The sequence below is a fragment of the Lichtheimia ornata genome, assembly GCF_029851405.1.
Source record: "Lichtheimia ornata isolate CBS 291.66 chromosome Unknown scaffold00008, whole genome shotgun sequence".
Taxonomy (NCBI): domain Eukaryota; kingdom Fungi; phylum Mucoromycota; class Mucoromycetes; order Mucorales; family Lichtheimiaceae; genus Lichtheimia; species Lichtheimia ornata.
Window position 1 is genome coordinate 339143 of NW_026695328.1, and position 13461 is coordinate 352603.

General features: G+C 43.7%; 3 protein-coding genes across 3 annotated transcripts; all 3 read left to right on the forward strand.

Annotated features, from left to right (window-relative positions):
* Positions 1 to 3396: 3396 nt before the first annotated feature.
* O0I10_002754 (uncharacterized protein) lies at positions 3397 to 3603 on the forward strand (the record flags this gene model as incomplete). Its single annotated transcript, XM_058482834.1, has 1 exon — positions 3397 to 3603. One exon carries the CDS (start codon positions 3397 to 3399, stop codon positions 3601 to 3603), a length of 207 nt encoding a protein of 68 aa, XP_058346401.1.
* Positions 3604 to 5471: 1868 nt separating this feature from the next.
* O0I10_002755 (uncharacterized protein) lies at positions 5472 to 5678 on the forward strand (the record flags this gene model as incomplete). Its single annotated transcript, XM_058482835.1, has 1 exon — positions 5472 to 5678. One exon carries the CDS (start codon positions 5472 to 5474, stop codon positions 5676 to 5678), a length of 207 nt encoding a protein of 68 aa, XP_058346402.1.
* A 583-nt stretch (positions 5679 to 6261) lies between these two features.
* O0I10_002756 (uncharacterized protein) lies at positions 6262 to 13347 on the forward strand (the record flags this gene model as incomplete). The annotated part of the gene is made up of 17 exons (XM_058482836.1): positions 6262 to 6472; positions 6535 to 6694; positions 6748 to 6848; positions 6905 to 7014; positions 7073 to 7226; positions 7286 to 7401; positions 7467 to 7694; positions 7752 to 7844; positions 7904 to 8120; positions 8172 to 8284; positions 8336 to 8428; positions 8487 to 8569; positions 8627 to 9215; positions 9272 to 9366; positions 9429 to 9903; positions 9966 to 12599; positions 12655 to 13347. The coding sequence occupies 17 exons, from the start codon at positions 6262 to 6264 to the stop codon at positions 13345 to 13347; spliced, it is 6165 nt and encodes a 2054-aa protein (XP_058346403.1).
* Between the last annotated feature and the right edge of the window lie 114 nt (positions 13348 to 13461).

The following is a 13461-nucleotide window of genomic DNA, read 5'->3' on the forward strand; positions in this document are numbered from 1 at the left end:
CTGTCTGCTGTTCACGTAAAAAAGATTGCAAGTAGAGAACGTCGTCTGAGACAAAGACAAGACCTTGTTGACAACGACTGCTATTACGTTTGATCGGGAAAAGGAGTGTGCAAGAGCGTGTGTTGTAGCAAGGTGACAAGGTTGTGAGCACTGTTTGAGATAATGAAGTAACGACCTTGCTGCTTGCAACTGCTGGATGAACGCTGTTACGTTTGATTGTCGTCGAGGAGTGCACAAGAGAAGGTGAAGAGTCAAGGAACGTGGGTGTTGTAGGTAGGGGTGCACACGCCATGGACTTGCCATTCAGTCGAAGTCGTTGGGATCAAGACAATCGCAGGCTTGACATGATGGGTTGAAGCAGGACAATCGTTTAGAGATGGTGGCAGCACTTCAATGGACGAGCAATTGAGAATGGGAGGAAGAGCCAAGAAGTGGGGAGCGGAAGAGCTGGAAATTAAGTAGACTTTGTGTTGGATGATGTTTCTTTGTGTGTGCATTGCTCACCCAAATCCCCTCGGATCAAGGAAGTTGAACGATGGGCATGCTGGGCTGGAGCAGAACAATCGTTCATATGCATTGTTTTGGGTAACAATGGCGAATGGGAGGAATGGGCTATCAGGTATCAGGCTACAAATAACTTACCAATTTGATTCTTCTGATATTGGATGATGTTTCTGTGTTTGAGCATTTTTCAGTCAGATCTCATCGGATCAAGAAAGTTGAATGATGGGCATGCTGGGCTGGAGCAGGAGAATCGTTCGTATGCATTGGATCGGGTAACAAAGGTGAATGGGAGGACTAAGGTTATTAGCTGGCATCTTGAACTATTCCTAAATAGTGTACAAGAATCATGCATCGCCTGTGCTGAATGACTCAAGTTACGCAAACACGCCCTCTGCATCTTTTGCTCTATTATAGTCATACTACTTTACATTAAACAAAGACCACTTCTCATATAGCATCACGCTTACAAACATAAAGGTGCCTGTATCTCCAAACTTTACAATCAAACGTGGGCTCTTTAATAGATCAACGTGCTCGTCGGGGTCAAAGGAATCTTGTGTCAAAGTATGAAGTTCATCGTGGGCAATCCCAGATTTCACAATGTCGCCACTAGCCAAACTGGATCCGGGGCTCAACCTCTTTCGACGACGACCAAAAAAATATTTTTTGGGCTGTTTGCGACATTGAACGCGAAACTTTCACACAAGGTGCTGTTGGCCAAGCCGAGCACATTGCCCTAATCAAAACCCCACGTTTCATTGTAAAGTTTGGAGATACAGGCACCTTTATGTTTGTGAGCGTGATGCTATATGAAGAGTGGTCTTTGTTCATTGTCAAGTAGGTGGACCCTGGCAGAGCAAAAGATGCAGAGGGTCGTGTTGTGAAACACAGCTACGTTTGCATGAATGAAAGGGTAAATGTATAATTACTTTATGGATCATCTAGGAACAGGCATGTATTGCTAGCTAACGGCCACTTTAATCCAATCATCATTGTTGCGAGATCCACTGCATGGGAACGATGCCCCTGCTCTAGACATTCATTTCCATGATTAAAGTAGGTTGATCCGAGCTGATTTGACTGAGCTGCGGTCAAAGAGAGATTACATCACTCTGGACATAAAGCACGCTCGATGTAGCTCAACCAAATCAGCTCGGATCAACCTACTTTAATCATGGAAATGAATGTCTAGAGCAGGGGCATCGTTCCCATGCAGTGGATCTCGCAACAATGATGATTGGATTAAAGTGGCCGTTAGCTAGCAATACATGCCTGTTCCTAGATGATCCATAAAGTAATTATACATTTACCCTTTCATTCATGCAAACGTAGCTGTGTTTCACAACACGACCCTCTGCATCTTTTGCTCTGCCAGGGTCCACCTACTTGACAATGAACAAAGACCACTCTTCATAGAGCATCACGTTACAAACATAAAGGTGCCTGTATCTCCGAACTTTACAATGAAACGTGAGGTTTTTATTAGAGCAATGTGCTCGGCTTGGCCAACAGCACCTTGGGTGCCAGTTTCACGATCAAGCTTGCCAATCCCAGATTTCGCAATGTCGCTACCAGCCAAACTGGATCCGGGGGTCGACCTCTTGAAACTTTCTTCGACGACCAAAAAAATATTTTTTGGGCTGTTTGCGACATTGAACGCGAAACTTGCACACAAGGTGCTGTTGGCCAAGCCGAGCACATTGCTCTAATAAAAATCTCACGTTTCATTGTAAAGTTTGGAGATACAGGCACCTTTATGTTTGTAAGCGTGATGCTATATGAAGAGTGGTCTTTGTTTAATGTAAAGTAGTATGACTATAATAGAGCAAAAGATGCAGAGGGATTTGTTTGTATAACAAAGACAAGAGTGGCAGCATTTGAAAGGTCAATCCTATTGGTGGAGAAATGCATGACAGTAAATCCATTCCCTTTAGCAAGGTCTGCCTATGTTAGCCAACCATCAAGTCAACCACAGTATGGTTAATAAGCCTAAATGACCAGTGCAGCTACAAAAGCTTCGTGCGAAGGGATGAAAGTGGCATGATTTTGTTTATTGTCTGCCCTTTGATGCCGTCATAACGTCTTTTTCACGGTTCCAATCAGTTGCTGCGTTTTTTGTTTCGAGTATTGCAGTATCACCCATGGTTGTAAACCATCTTTTGTGAAGGTACAGGCCCTCTAGTAATGCCATACAATCCATCATCATCATCTTCCATCGTATTCATGTGATGTGATCCATCAATCCTGCATCCTGCTGACGACGTGAAAATAATTACAGCAACATTCCAGGATTCCTCACCACTGCAATTGCTTGCATCCATCCATGATAATCATATGATAAGTTCATGAGGCAATCAGATCCAACAAATTGTAGCTCTTAACACATAGCTTTGTCATGATACAAACAATTGTGGCAAGTAGCTGTTCCATGCATATGGATTCAGGGGAAGCAAGTGATTTGTGTCTGTGCTATGGTGCTGAGACTGTCAAATTGTTTTACATATGCAGCACTAGCCTAATCAAGTAACAGAAGCACATTGATGTACACATTTTGCTCCAGGGCACAGCCACAATTATGCTGCACCACCATCACCCACCACGATGTGCATGTGCGAGTGTCAAATTCCGATCCCAATTCTTTGATCCGAATACCCGCCAACGTTACGACAACGACAATGATGGACCTCATATTCCAATTGCTGCCAGTCCATAATGAGATGAATTGAATTGCACAGCCTCAAGTGAAACAACCACAGCATGTTGTTCACCCAAATGAATGATGATGGATCATTGTGGTGGTATCCAAGAATTCGACTCAAAAAGATATATAAAGGCAATTGAAAAAGCATCCTTTTCGAACCATCATCAGTCAAGTCAACAACAACAACAACAATGGTCAACAAGATTATCGCTCTCCTCTTTGTCCTCTCCATGATCGTCGCTGCCTCTGCCAGCCCTGCTCTTGACAAGCGTAGCTCATGCCAACTTGGTGGTCTCTGGAGCGGTGGTGGTGACGCCTTGTGCAGCGCTCACTGTATCAAGCAAGGCAACAAGCATGGTGGCCACTGCAACAAGAAGAAGGTCTGCGTCTGCAACTAAAATCAAGAAAGCATTACTACTACCTGCTGTATTACTCCTCACCCAATTTAACCTGTATCGATTATCTTTTCAATAAATCATGATCCTCCGTTTTTTCTATATACACAATCACCTCTCCAATCCAATTCATTATAAAGTACACGGGTCTAAATCCAATTGCTTGTAGGTAATGGGGCTTTCTTCACACACACACTCTTCATGTTTTCACTAACAAAGCGTGTTTTGGATATGATAATGGCTTTAGGCCTACACATTTAGATGCTAAGTTGTTTTCGATTGACCCAAAAAGTCATTAAGTATACAACTCGTACCTCGCTGGGAACAGCGATTAGTGAGGTGACCGCCACGCAATGTTCTATATGTATATGCATTGGATATACAAAGTATGTTACCATTAGAAGCGATATGATCGATTGGCCCATCTTTAAAGTTCGTCCTAGCTTTGTGCAAAGCATACTAATGGCGCCAAGAACAAATCTTGATATGCATCGAATCATCCAAAACCAAATGACATGTCTATACTAATGTTGTGTTTTTGCACTTGAATCGGACTGTCTTGGATGATAGCGCTTGCCTTTCATGAGCTTTTTCTTCTATTTCCACTTTTACGTAAAAAGATACCACCTATATCGATATTGGCCTTTGATGGACTGGGTAATCCATGCTCGTATTACGCATCCTTAGTGCCGAAAATAGAGCTGTTTCCTTTTGGATCATGGACTTCGATGTCATGTAAAAGAAGTAACAACCATTCTTGTTGGCATTAATGCGCGTCATGTCTCAATTGCAATACACGCATACTCTAATTGTATAGAACAATAACACCTAGCCTATGTAAATGCTCACATTGCTCCCTGCTCTACACTTGCTTTGGCATAGTGCGATAAAAGACCAACGTTAATGCTCATAGCATGGGTAAGACTAATTGCGTGGTGGTAGCACGTACCACCTCATTTCGGTATGGGGTACATGTATACCACAAAAATTGTCCGCCATCATGTTGGTATTGTAAATTGCAAATCATAAGATCCTATGTATGTACATCATGATGATCGGGAGATGAGACGCTCTAATAATGGTGGTGGTGGTGCCCAAGGTACACAGCAGCACGCGTAATGGTATCGCCACATGATCTTCTTCTTCTTGAGGCAGTGGTGCTAGTGTTGTGCTAAAGGTTGTTCTTTAGCAAATCGGACCATTTACGCTGATTCAGAATGATGGGTTCCACGTTAATTGATTCCTGATCAAGGGTGCATTTACATCGGCCACAACCGACATGAGGCATATGATCGCAAATCACAATAGTGTAACGCTGTTGACGCATGAAAAAGTTGTAAAGAGAGGCGAAGCCAGATATTAATCACCATTCATGGTTAATTCAACATGGCGTTAAAGGTGTGGCAAGGGTCCATGTATATGGATCAAGAAGCTACACATGTCCCCATACTCTTGCGTAAGCTGTCGTGACACTTTAATTTTTTATGCAGCACTCACCCAATCAGACATCCAGGTACCTGAGGCACAGCCACACATTTTTTTGCACATCACACGAGGTGATGATCTTGTCAAATTCCGATTCTTAATCTTTGATACCCGAATAACCGACGACACCCACCACCATGGCAAAGAATAATGACAATGACGATGATGATGATGATGGGTCCTCGTCTTGTATTCTCAATGACTATTCTTTAACGAGCAAGACACAGCCTCCTCTTGTTCAACACCACCATTAACAGGCTGATGACTATCCGATAGGGTATGTATTATACATCATCCAAGAATGTGAAGTGGAAAAGGTATAAAAGTGCCATTGAAAAAGCACCCTTTGGATCCATCATCAATCAAGAATAACAACAACAACAACCATGGTCAACAAGATTATCGCTCTCCTCTTTGTCCTCTCCATGATCGTCGCTGCCTCTGCCAGCCCTGCTCTTGACAAGCGTAGCTCGTGCCAACTTGGTGGTCTTTGGGATGGTGGTGCTGATGCCTTGTGCAGTGCTCACTGCATCAAGCAGGGTAACAAGCATGGTGGCCACTGCAACAAGAAGAAGGTCTGCGTCTGCAACTAAGAACTTTGTATGCAAGAAGAATTTGCCCAATCAACCAACTCTCTCCAACCCTGTATCAGTAACGATCATTTTCAATAAAACATGATCTCTTCTCTTTATACACCCAAAATCGATGCATCATAAGAATGCATACATGTTTCATCTTGTGTACTATTACTATCATTAACTTCTATTCAAAGTGTTGATGGATCCAAAGGCAGGTTTTCAGTGAGCACCATGGTGTCAGCTTCTTTTATGAAATCGTATACCACGTGATGTACGCGAGAGGATGCATCATTGTGCTGCGGCGTGCCACTCTTTTAATTCCGGATGTACATTTTATCCTCAGGCTGCTGCTTTTATATAAATGATGTACAAATTCAATGTCCTTCATCACCACCGATAACGATCATATTCAACCAGTGATCTATCCCTCACCCCATCTATATGTTTATACCGAACCGCAGTAAGAGGGTGCATGTCAAGTTTGGGTTACAAGGACATACCGCAGCAGTAGCATAAAGGGCGGCTTTATTTGCAGCTCAGCCAAAATGAACGTGTACTTCTTTCTTTTCCAACACACATTCACGCACACGACCCCGCCATGGAATTCAGCAACATTTTGCACCAGGTCGTCAGTGGCATTCACAAAGAATCCAAGGGAAAAGGAAAAGGAAAAGCCAAGGCTGGTGGTTTGACCTTCAATGCATTGAATCAGCCATTCACTCCCTCGCCTTCGACGCAGCAACTCGAAACGTCGGTTGAACAGTTCAAACAGCTATTAGAAGACTACCGCAGCAGCCTTCAAGAAGATGGTATAGCAACGATCATCTTATGTATGTTTATATCTACCTATGTTGACATTGTTGGATCATAGCTACCAAACATGATCTTGTATTCGGCAGCAATATTGAATTCAATCCACCCGAGCCATTGATATCACCACTCGAGTCCGAAGAAGAAGTATCCAGTGTGGATGATGAGCAAGAGGTTTCACAAGCAGCTACATCCACCTTTGATCGCGATTGGTTATTAAAGTACGTTGACATTCTATATCATGTGGAGAAGCCATTCTCACTGTTTAAATTAGGCTCTGCCGCGATTATGTCAATCAGCACAAGGATAATACGGCTATGAATGAACAGCAATTGTGCATTGATCTCTTCACGACGCTTCGCTCGGATGATAATGGTAAGAGCATATGCTGTTAAAAGGATACAAGGGATGACTTATGGATTCCTTATTAGATGACAGCATCCAAAACACGCTTGTCGACCTTTTGGGATACGAGGCTCTCGATATGGTGTCGACACTTATCATGAATCGATCCACCCTGGTAGAAAACATCATGAACCAGGTAATGTCTTTAGACATCACATGGTTTAGCGAATGAGACATCTGACATGTTGATGTAGTCGAGCTATGCACAAGCCAACCTCAGATCGGATGATGCTAGTCCCAAGGTCAAATCTTATGGACCTCAATTCACCGTTCAATCACAAGATGAAATCAAGCAAATGAAGCAAACACGCAAAGATAAACGCAAAACAAATCGCGAAAAGCCCCAAGGTAAGTAGTAGGAGTGGTAGCCATAGTGTTGATGGAATTTAATATCCTTTTGTTGTCAGATGAAAGCACCACATCCATGCATATTCTTGGTTTTGAGACGGCCAATTGGCGTCAAGCACGTGAACAGGCACTCGCTACTGCCGATCAAAGACCTTTGGCGAGTACGGGTCGAAAGGTAAAACATATAGATAAATGAGGGCTTTCTTGGGATATAGCATCTCATCCAATGATGATGTTTAGGCTCAATCAGGTCCTGTTTATCCCAATGTGTATCAATCTGGCAATGCCGGTGGTGGTCCATTAACCATGTTTGGTACACGATTTGCACTTCCAGCTGGCACAACACGTGATGAATACAAGGATTATGAAGAAATCACCATCCCTGTTCCTCAACAAGCACCCATCCGACAGCATGAAAGAAGAATCATGATCAGTGAAATGGATAATTTGGCTCGTGGTGCTTTCAAGGTATGTTAAAAGTATGAAAAAGAGGAGGGGTGCACAAGATAATAACAAGCATGATAGGCCTATGAAAGCTTGAATCGAATCCAATCCATTGTGTATCCAGTCGCCTATGAGACCAATGAAAACATGCTCGTGTGTGCTCCCACGGGTGCTGTAAGTGGATCCTTGCATTGTTTTACATTGACGATATACTGACATCGTAGGTATGTTAGGGTAAAACGGACGTTGCCATGTTGACAGTACTTCGATGCTTGTCGCAATATTGCAACCCTCCTCCATCCACAGAAGCCACGGATATCGATTTTACGATTGCGAAGGACGATTTCAAGATTGTGTATGTGGCACCTATGAAGGCATTGGCAGCTGAAGTCGTGGAAAAAATGGGCAAACGACTCAAATTCTTGGGGATCAGCGTGAGAGAACTTACTGGTAAGTACAAAAGGAGAGGGAACGATTTCATCTTGCTTACTCGGTGTTTAGGTGATATGCAATTGACAAAGACTGAAATCATGTCGACGCAATTTATTGTGACAACACCTGAAAAGTGGGATGTCATTACACGCAAGGGCACAGGTGATACTGAATTGGCCCAGGTATGAATTTTAATGACTTTTGGTGGATCTCATCTCACCTATCCAATATAGAAAGTACGACTTTTGATCATCGATGAAGTCCATTTGTTGCATGAAGACCGTGGTGCCGTTATTGAAAGTATCATTGCTCGTACTTTGCGCCAGGTAAAGAAACATAAGGATCCAGCACACAATTGGACAATACTAATGTTTAGAACAATAGGTCGAGTCGAGCCAATCGTTGATTCGTATTGTGGGTCTTTCTGCTACGTTGCCTAATTACTTGGATGTGGCCGCATTCTTAAGGTAAGCATGCATATATGCCATTGTTCAATAGGAGTGCTAATGGCCATGTTTATATAGAGTCAATCCATATCAAGGATTATTCTTCTTTGATGGTGGTTTCCGCCCCGTACCACTTGAGCAACACTTTTTGGGTGTCAAGGGCAAGGCCAATTCGGTAGCATCACGTGAACGTATGGATCGAGCGTGTTTTGACAAGGTGTCGGAGCTTGTTAAAGAAGGCCACCAGGTGATGGTCTTTGTTCATGCACGCAAAGAAACGGTCAAGACAGCACAAAATCTACGGGAACAGATGAATGATGAAGGATTGAGCGACTTCTTTGATTGTACCTTGGAAAGCAAGTACGGCTTTTATCAACGTGAAGTTGCAAAGTCCAAAAACAAGGAGCTGCGTGAATTGTTCAAGTATGGCTTTGGTATGCATCATGCTGGTATGCTGCGCTCTGATCGTACCTTGACCGAACGGATGTTTGCGGATGGTGTACTCAAGGTCTTGTGTTGTACGGCTACACTTGCATGGGGTGTCAATTTGCCCGCCTACGCTGTTGTCATCAAGGGCACTCAGGTGTACGATGCTCAAAAGGGTAGCTTTGTGGACTTGTCCATCTTGGATGTATTGCAAATATTCGGTCGTGCTGGTCGTCCTCAGGTAAAGCAAAAGTCAAATTATGGGTAGGGTCACTGGCTTATGGATTGCGTCTATAGTATGAATCTCAAGGTGTGGGTTATATTTTGACAACGCACGATCGTCTTTCGCATTATGTATCGGCCATCACACAACAACATCCCATTGAATCAAAGCAAGTATCATTTTTCTCATCCATAGCCGAGCTATTTACTAACATTTCATAACGATGGATAGGTTTATTGAGCATATTGTCGACAATTTGAATGCTGAGATTTCCTTGGGCACTGTGACCAACATTGACGAAGCTGTGACATGGCTCAGTTACAGCTACTTGTACGTGCGTATGAAGAAGAATCCTATGGTGTATGGCATGGACCATTCTGAGCCTGCTGAGGATCCGTTATTGGGACGCAAGCGACATGAGATTATTGTGCTAGCAGCTCGACGACTCGCCAAATGTCAAATGATCATTTTCGATGAGACGACTGGTTACTTGACACCCAAAGATCTTGGCCGTATCGCATCCAACTTTTATATCCGACACACGAGTATTGAGATTTTCAACGATTTCATGAAACCACGTATGACAGAGGCAGATGTACTATCCATGATGAGTTTGAGTTCAGAGTTCGACAATATCAAATCACGTGATAACGAACACAAGGAGCTGAAGGGCTTGCTTGACAATGCTTGTGCATGTGATATTCCAGTAAGTAGTACTTTTTCTTGCTCCAATGCATCAAGAATGACTCTCTTACATTTGTATTTTAGGGAGGTCCTGATTCAACGCATGGCAAAGTCAACATTCTTTTACAATCTTACGTTTCCAATGCACGCATTGATGATTTCGCCCTGGTGTCAGATTGCGCGTATGTTGCACAAAATGCTGGACGTATTGCACGTGCTTTGTTTGAGATTGCATTGAACCGCAATTGGGGTCCTACGGCGTATGTTTTGTTATCCATCAACAAGGCCATTGAGAAACGCATGTGGACATTCCAGCATCCCTTGTATCAAATGGGCGTGCCAGTGGATATTATGCACAAGTTGGAAGCACGCACACACCCAGTATCGATTGAAGAAATGCGTGATATGGAACCTGCCGAATTGGGTGAATTGGTACATCACAAACGCATGGGTCCTCTCTTAGCACGCAATGTGGATCATTTCCCTTCGCTTATTTTGGATGCACGTATTGCACCTATTACACGCAACGTGTTGAATGTGGAACTCAGTATCACGCCGGATTTCTTATGGAGCGACAAGATCCATGGAATTGTAGAGCCATGGTGGATTTGGGCTGAAGATTCGGATAATGTCGAGATTTATTATTCAGAGTACTTTTTGCTACACAAAAAGTCGTTTGGCGAGACCATCAAGATTGGATTCACGGTGCCCATTGTTGAACCCCTTCCAGCACAAATTTATATCCGTGCCGTATCGGATCGATGGCTTGGTGCTGAAGCTGTACTTCCAGTATCATTCCAGCATTTGATTCTACCACAACTCAGTCCTCCCAACACGGATTTATTGGATTTGCAACCATTGCCCATCACAGCACTCCAAGATGAGACGCTTGAAAACATTTGTGCACAGCGATTCTCTCATTTCAATCCTGTACAAACACAAATTTTCCATACATTGTACAACTCGGCCCATAACGCATTGGTGGGTGCACCTACCGGTTCTGGTAAAACAGTGGCTGCTGAATTGGTCATGTGGTGGGCATTCCGACAACATCCTGGTAGCAAGGTGGTGTACATTGCACCTATGAAGGCATTGGTCAAGGAACGTGTGGGTGACTGGAACAAGCGATTGACTGGAGCCATGGGCAAGAAACTGGTCGAATTGACAGGTGATGTTACACCCGATCTCAAGACAATTGAATCTGCCGATATCATCATTACGACGCCTGAGAAGTGGGATGGTATCAGTCGTAGCTGGCAAACCCGTAGCTATGTCCGCAAGGTGTCCTGTGTCATCATTGATGAAATTCATTTGTTGGGTGGTGATCGTGGCCCTATCTTGGAAGTGATCGTATCACGTATGAACTACATTGGTTCACAGCTTGAACGCAAGATCCGTATTGTTGGCTTGTCCACCGCTTTGGCCAATGCACATGACTTGGCAGATTGGCTTGGTATCGAAAAAGTGGGCTTGTTCAATTTCAGGCACTCTGTACGGCCCGTCCCTCTCGAGATTTACATTGACGGCTTCCCTGGCAAACATTATTGTCCTCGTATGGCCACCATGAACAAACCAACCTATGCAGCTATCAAGACCCATTCACCCACGCAGCCTGTGATTGTCTTTGTCTCATCTCGTCGACAAACGCGTTTGACAGCACAAGATTTGATTGCCTATTGTGGTATGGAGGATAACCCACGTCAATGGTTGCACATGGATGATATGGAATTGGAGCTGTTATTGGATCAAGTGCATGACGAGTCACTCAAGATGGCATTGGCTTTTGGTATCGGCTTGCATCATGCTGGTCTTACGGAGGAGGATCGTAAGCTGGTTGAGGAGCTTTATCTCAAACTCAAGATCCAAATCCTTATCGCAACAAGTACTCTTGCTTGGGGTGTCAACTTACCAGCTCATTTGGTTGTTATCAAGGGCACTGAGTATTACAACTACAAAGTGGGTCGATACGTGGATTATCCCATTACGGATGTGTTGCAAATGATGGGTCGTGCAGGTCGTCCACAGTTTGATAGCACCGGTATTGCACGTGTATTTGTCCAGGACAGCAAAAAGAACTTTTTCAAAAAGTTTTTGCATGAACCTTTCCCTGTTGAATCGAGCTTGCACAAGTACATGGATGACCATATCAATGCAGAGATTGTGGCGGGTACCATCAAGACGAAGCAAGATGCGATGGATTATCTCACATGGACCTACTTTTATCGTCGCTTGCAGCAAAATCCCACCTATTATGGCTTGGATGATATGACACAAAAGGGTCTTGACACATTCCTTTCCAACATGATCAATGACGTGTGTAGTCGATTGGAGGCATCCGGTTGCTTGGAAGTTGATGAAGGATTTGATTTGATACCATTGATTTCAGCACGCATCGCATCATACTATTATCTACGCCATCAAACGGTGCGTCATTTCGGCCAAAGCTTAACATCGCAATCAATGATGGACGATGTCTTGGATATTATGGGTCATGCTCCCGAGTATGATGAGTTGCCTGCTCGTTGCAATGAAGACTTGCTCAACCAGGAGATTGAAAAGTTTATCCCATACAAGGTGCGCGGATCTCGTGATTTCAAGAGTCCACATATCAAGGCCTATGTTCTTACCCAAGCCCATATCAGTCGTATTGAATTGCCTATCTCTGATTACATTACGGATCAAATCACTGTTCTTGACTCATCCATTCGTTTCTGCCAGGTAAGAAAATATATATTTTGTGCGTGTATACATTGGATTAACGGGGTTGCTTTAGGCTATGATAGATGTGGCTGCTGATGCAGGATACTTGACGACGACTTTGACGATCATGAATATGCTCCAATGTATCAAACAAGCTCGATGGCCTGAAGAATCCACCTTATTGACCCTGCCCAAGCTCAAACCGCGCATGTTGAATCATATCAAGCATCCCAGAAGTAAAAAGCCGCTCACGTGCTTGGCCGAATTGATGCAGTATTCCGACAAGCAGATCCGTAGCATCTTTGAAAATGTCCCAGGCTTGTCTTCCAACGATCTCAATGAGATTCAGCGTGTGGTGGGACGTCTTCCCAACATGGATGTGACCACGACGATTGTATCCAAAAAGCCTTATTTGATCCCCGAGACCTCCTACAAGATTCAAGTGCAGCTGAGTCGCCGTGGCAACAAGCGTGGCACACATGATGGCAAGGTGTATGCTCCACAATTCCCCAAACCACAATATGAATCATGGTGGCTAGTGATGGGTGATCCAGAAAGCGATGAGCTATTGGCACTTAAGCGTATCAGTATGCGCAATGGACCCAATGAGACACTGAGCAACAAGGCTACTTCCACCATCAACTTTGAAACACCTGTGCATCTCGGTAAACACAAGTATGTCATGTATCTCATGTGCGATGGATACCTTGGATTGGATCAGCAATTGGATATCGAATTTGAAACTCGAGTAGATTTAGATTCGTAATAATAAAAGGACACTCTCTTTATGTGTGACACGTGCCACAATAACCATGCCAAGTGTTTGAAATCCTCTTACTTTTCTCTCTCTTCCAAGACATGCTTGGCTAAATGAGTGACA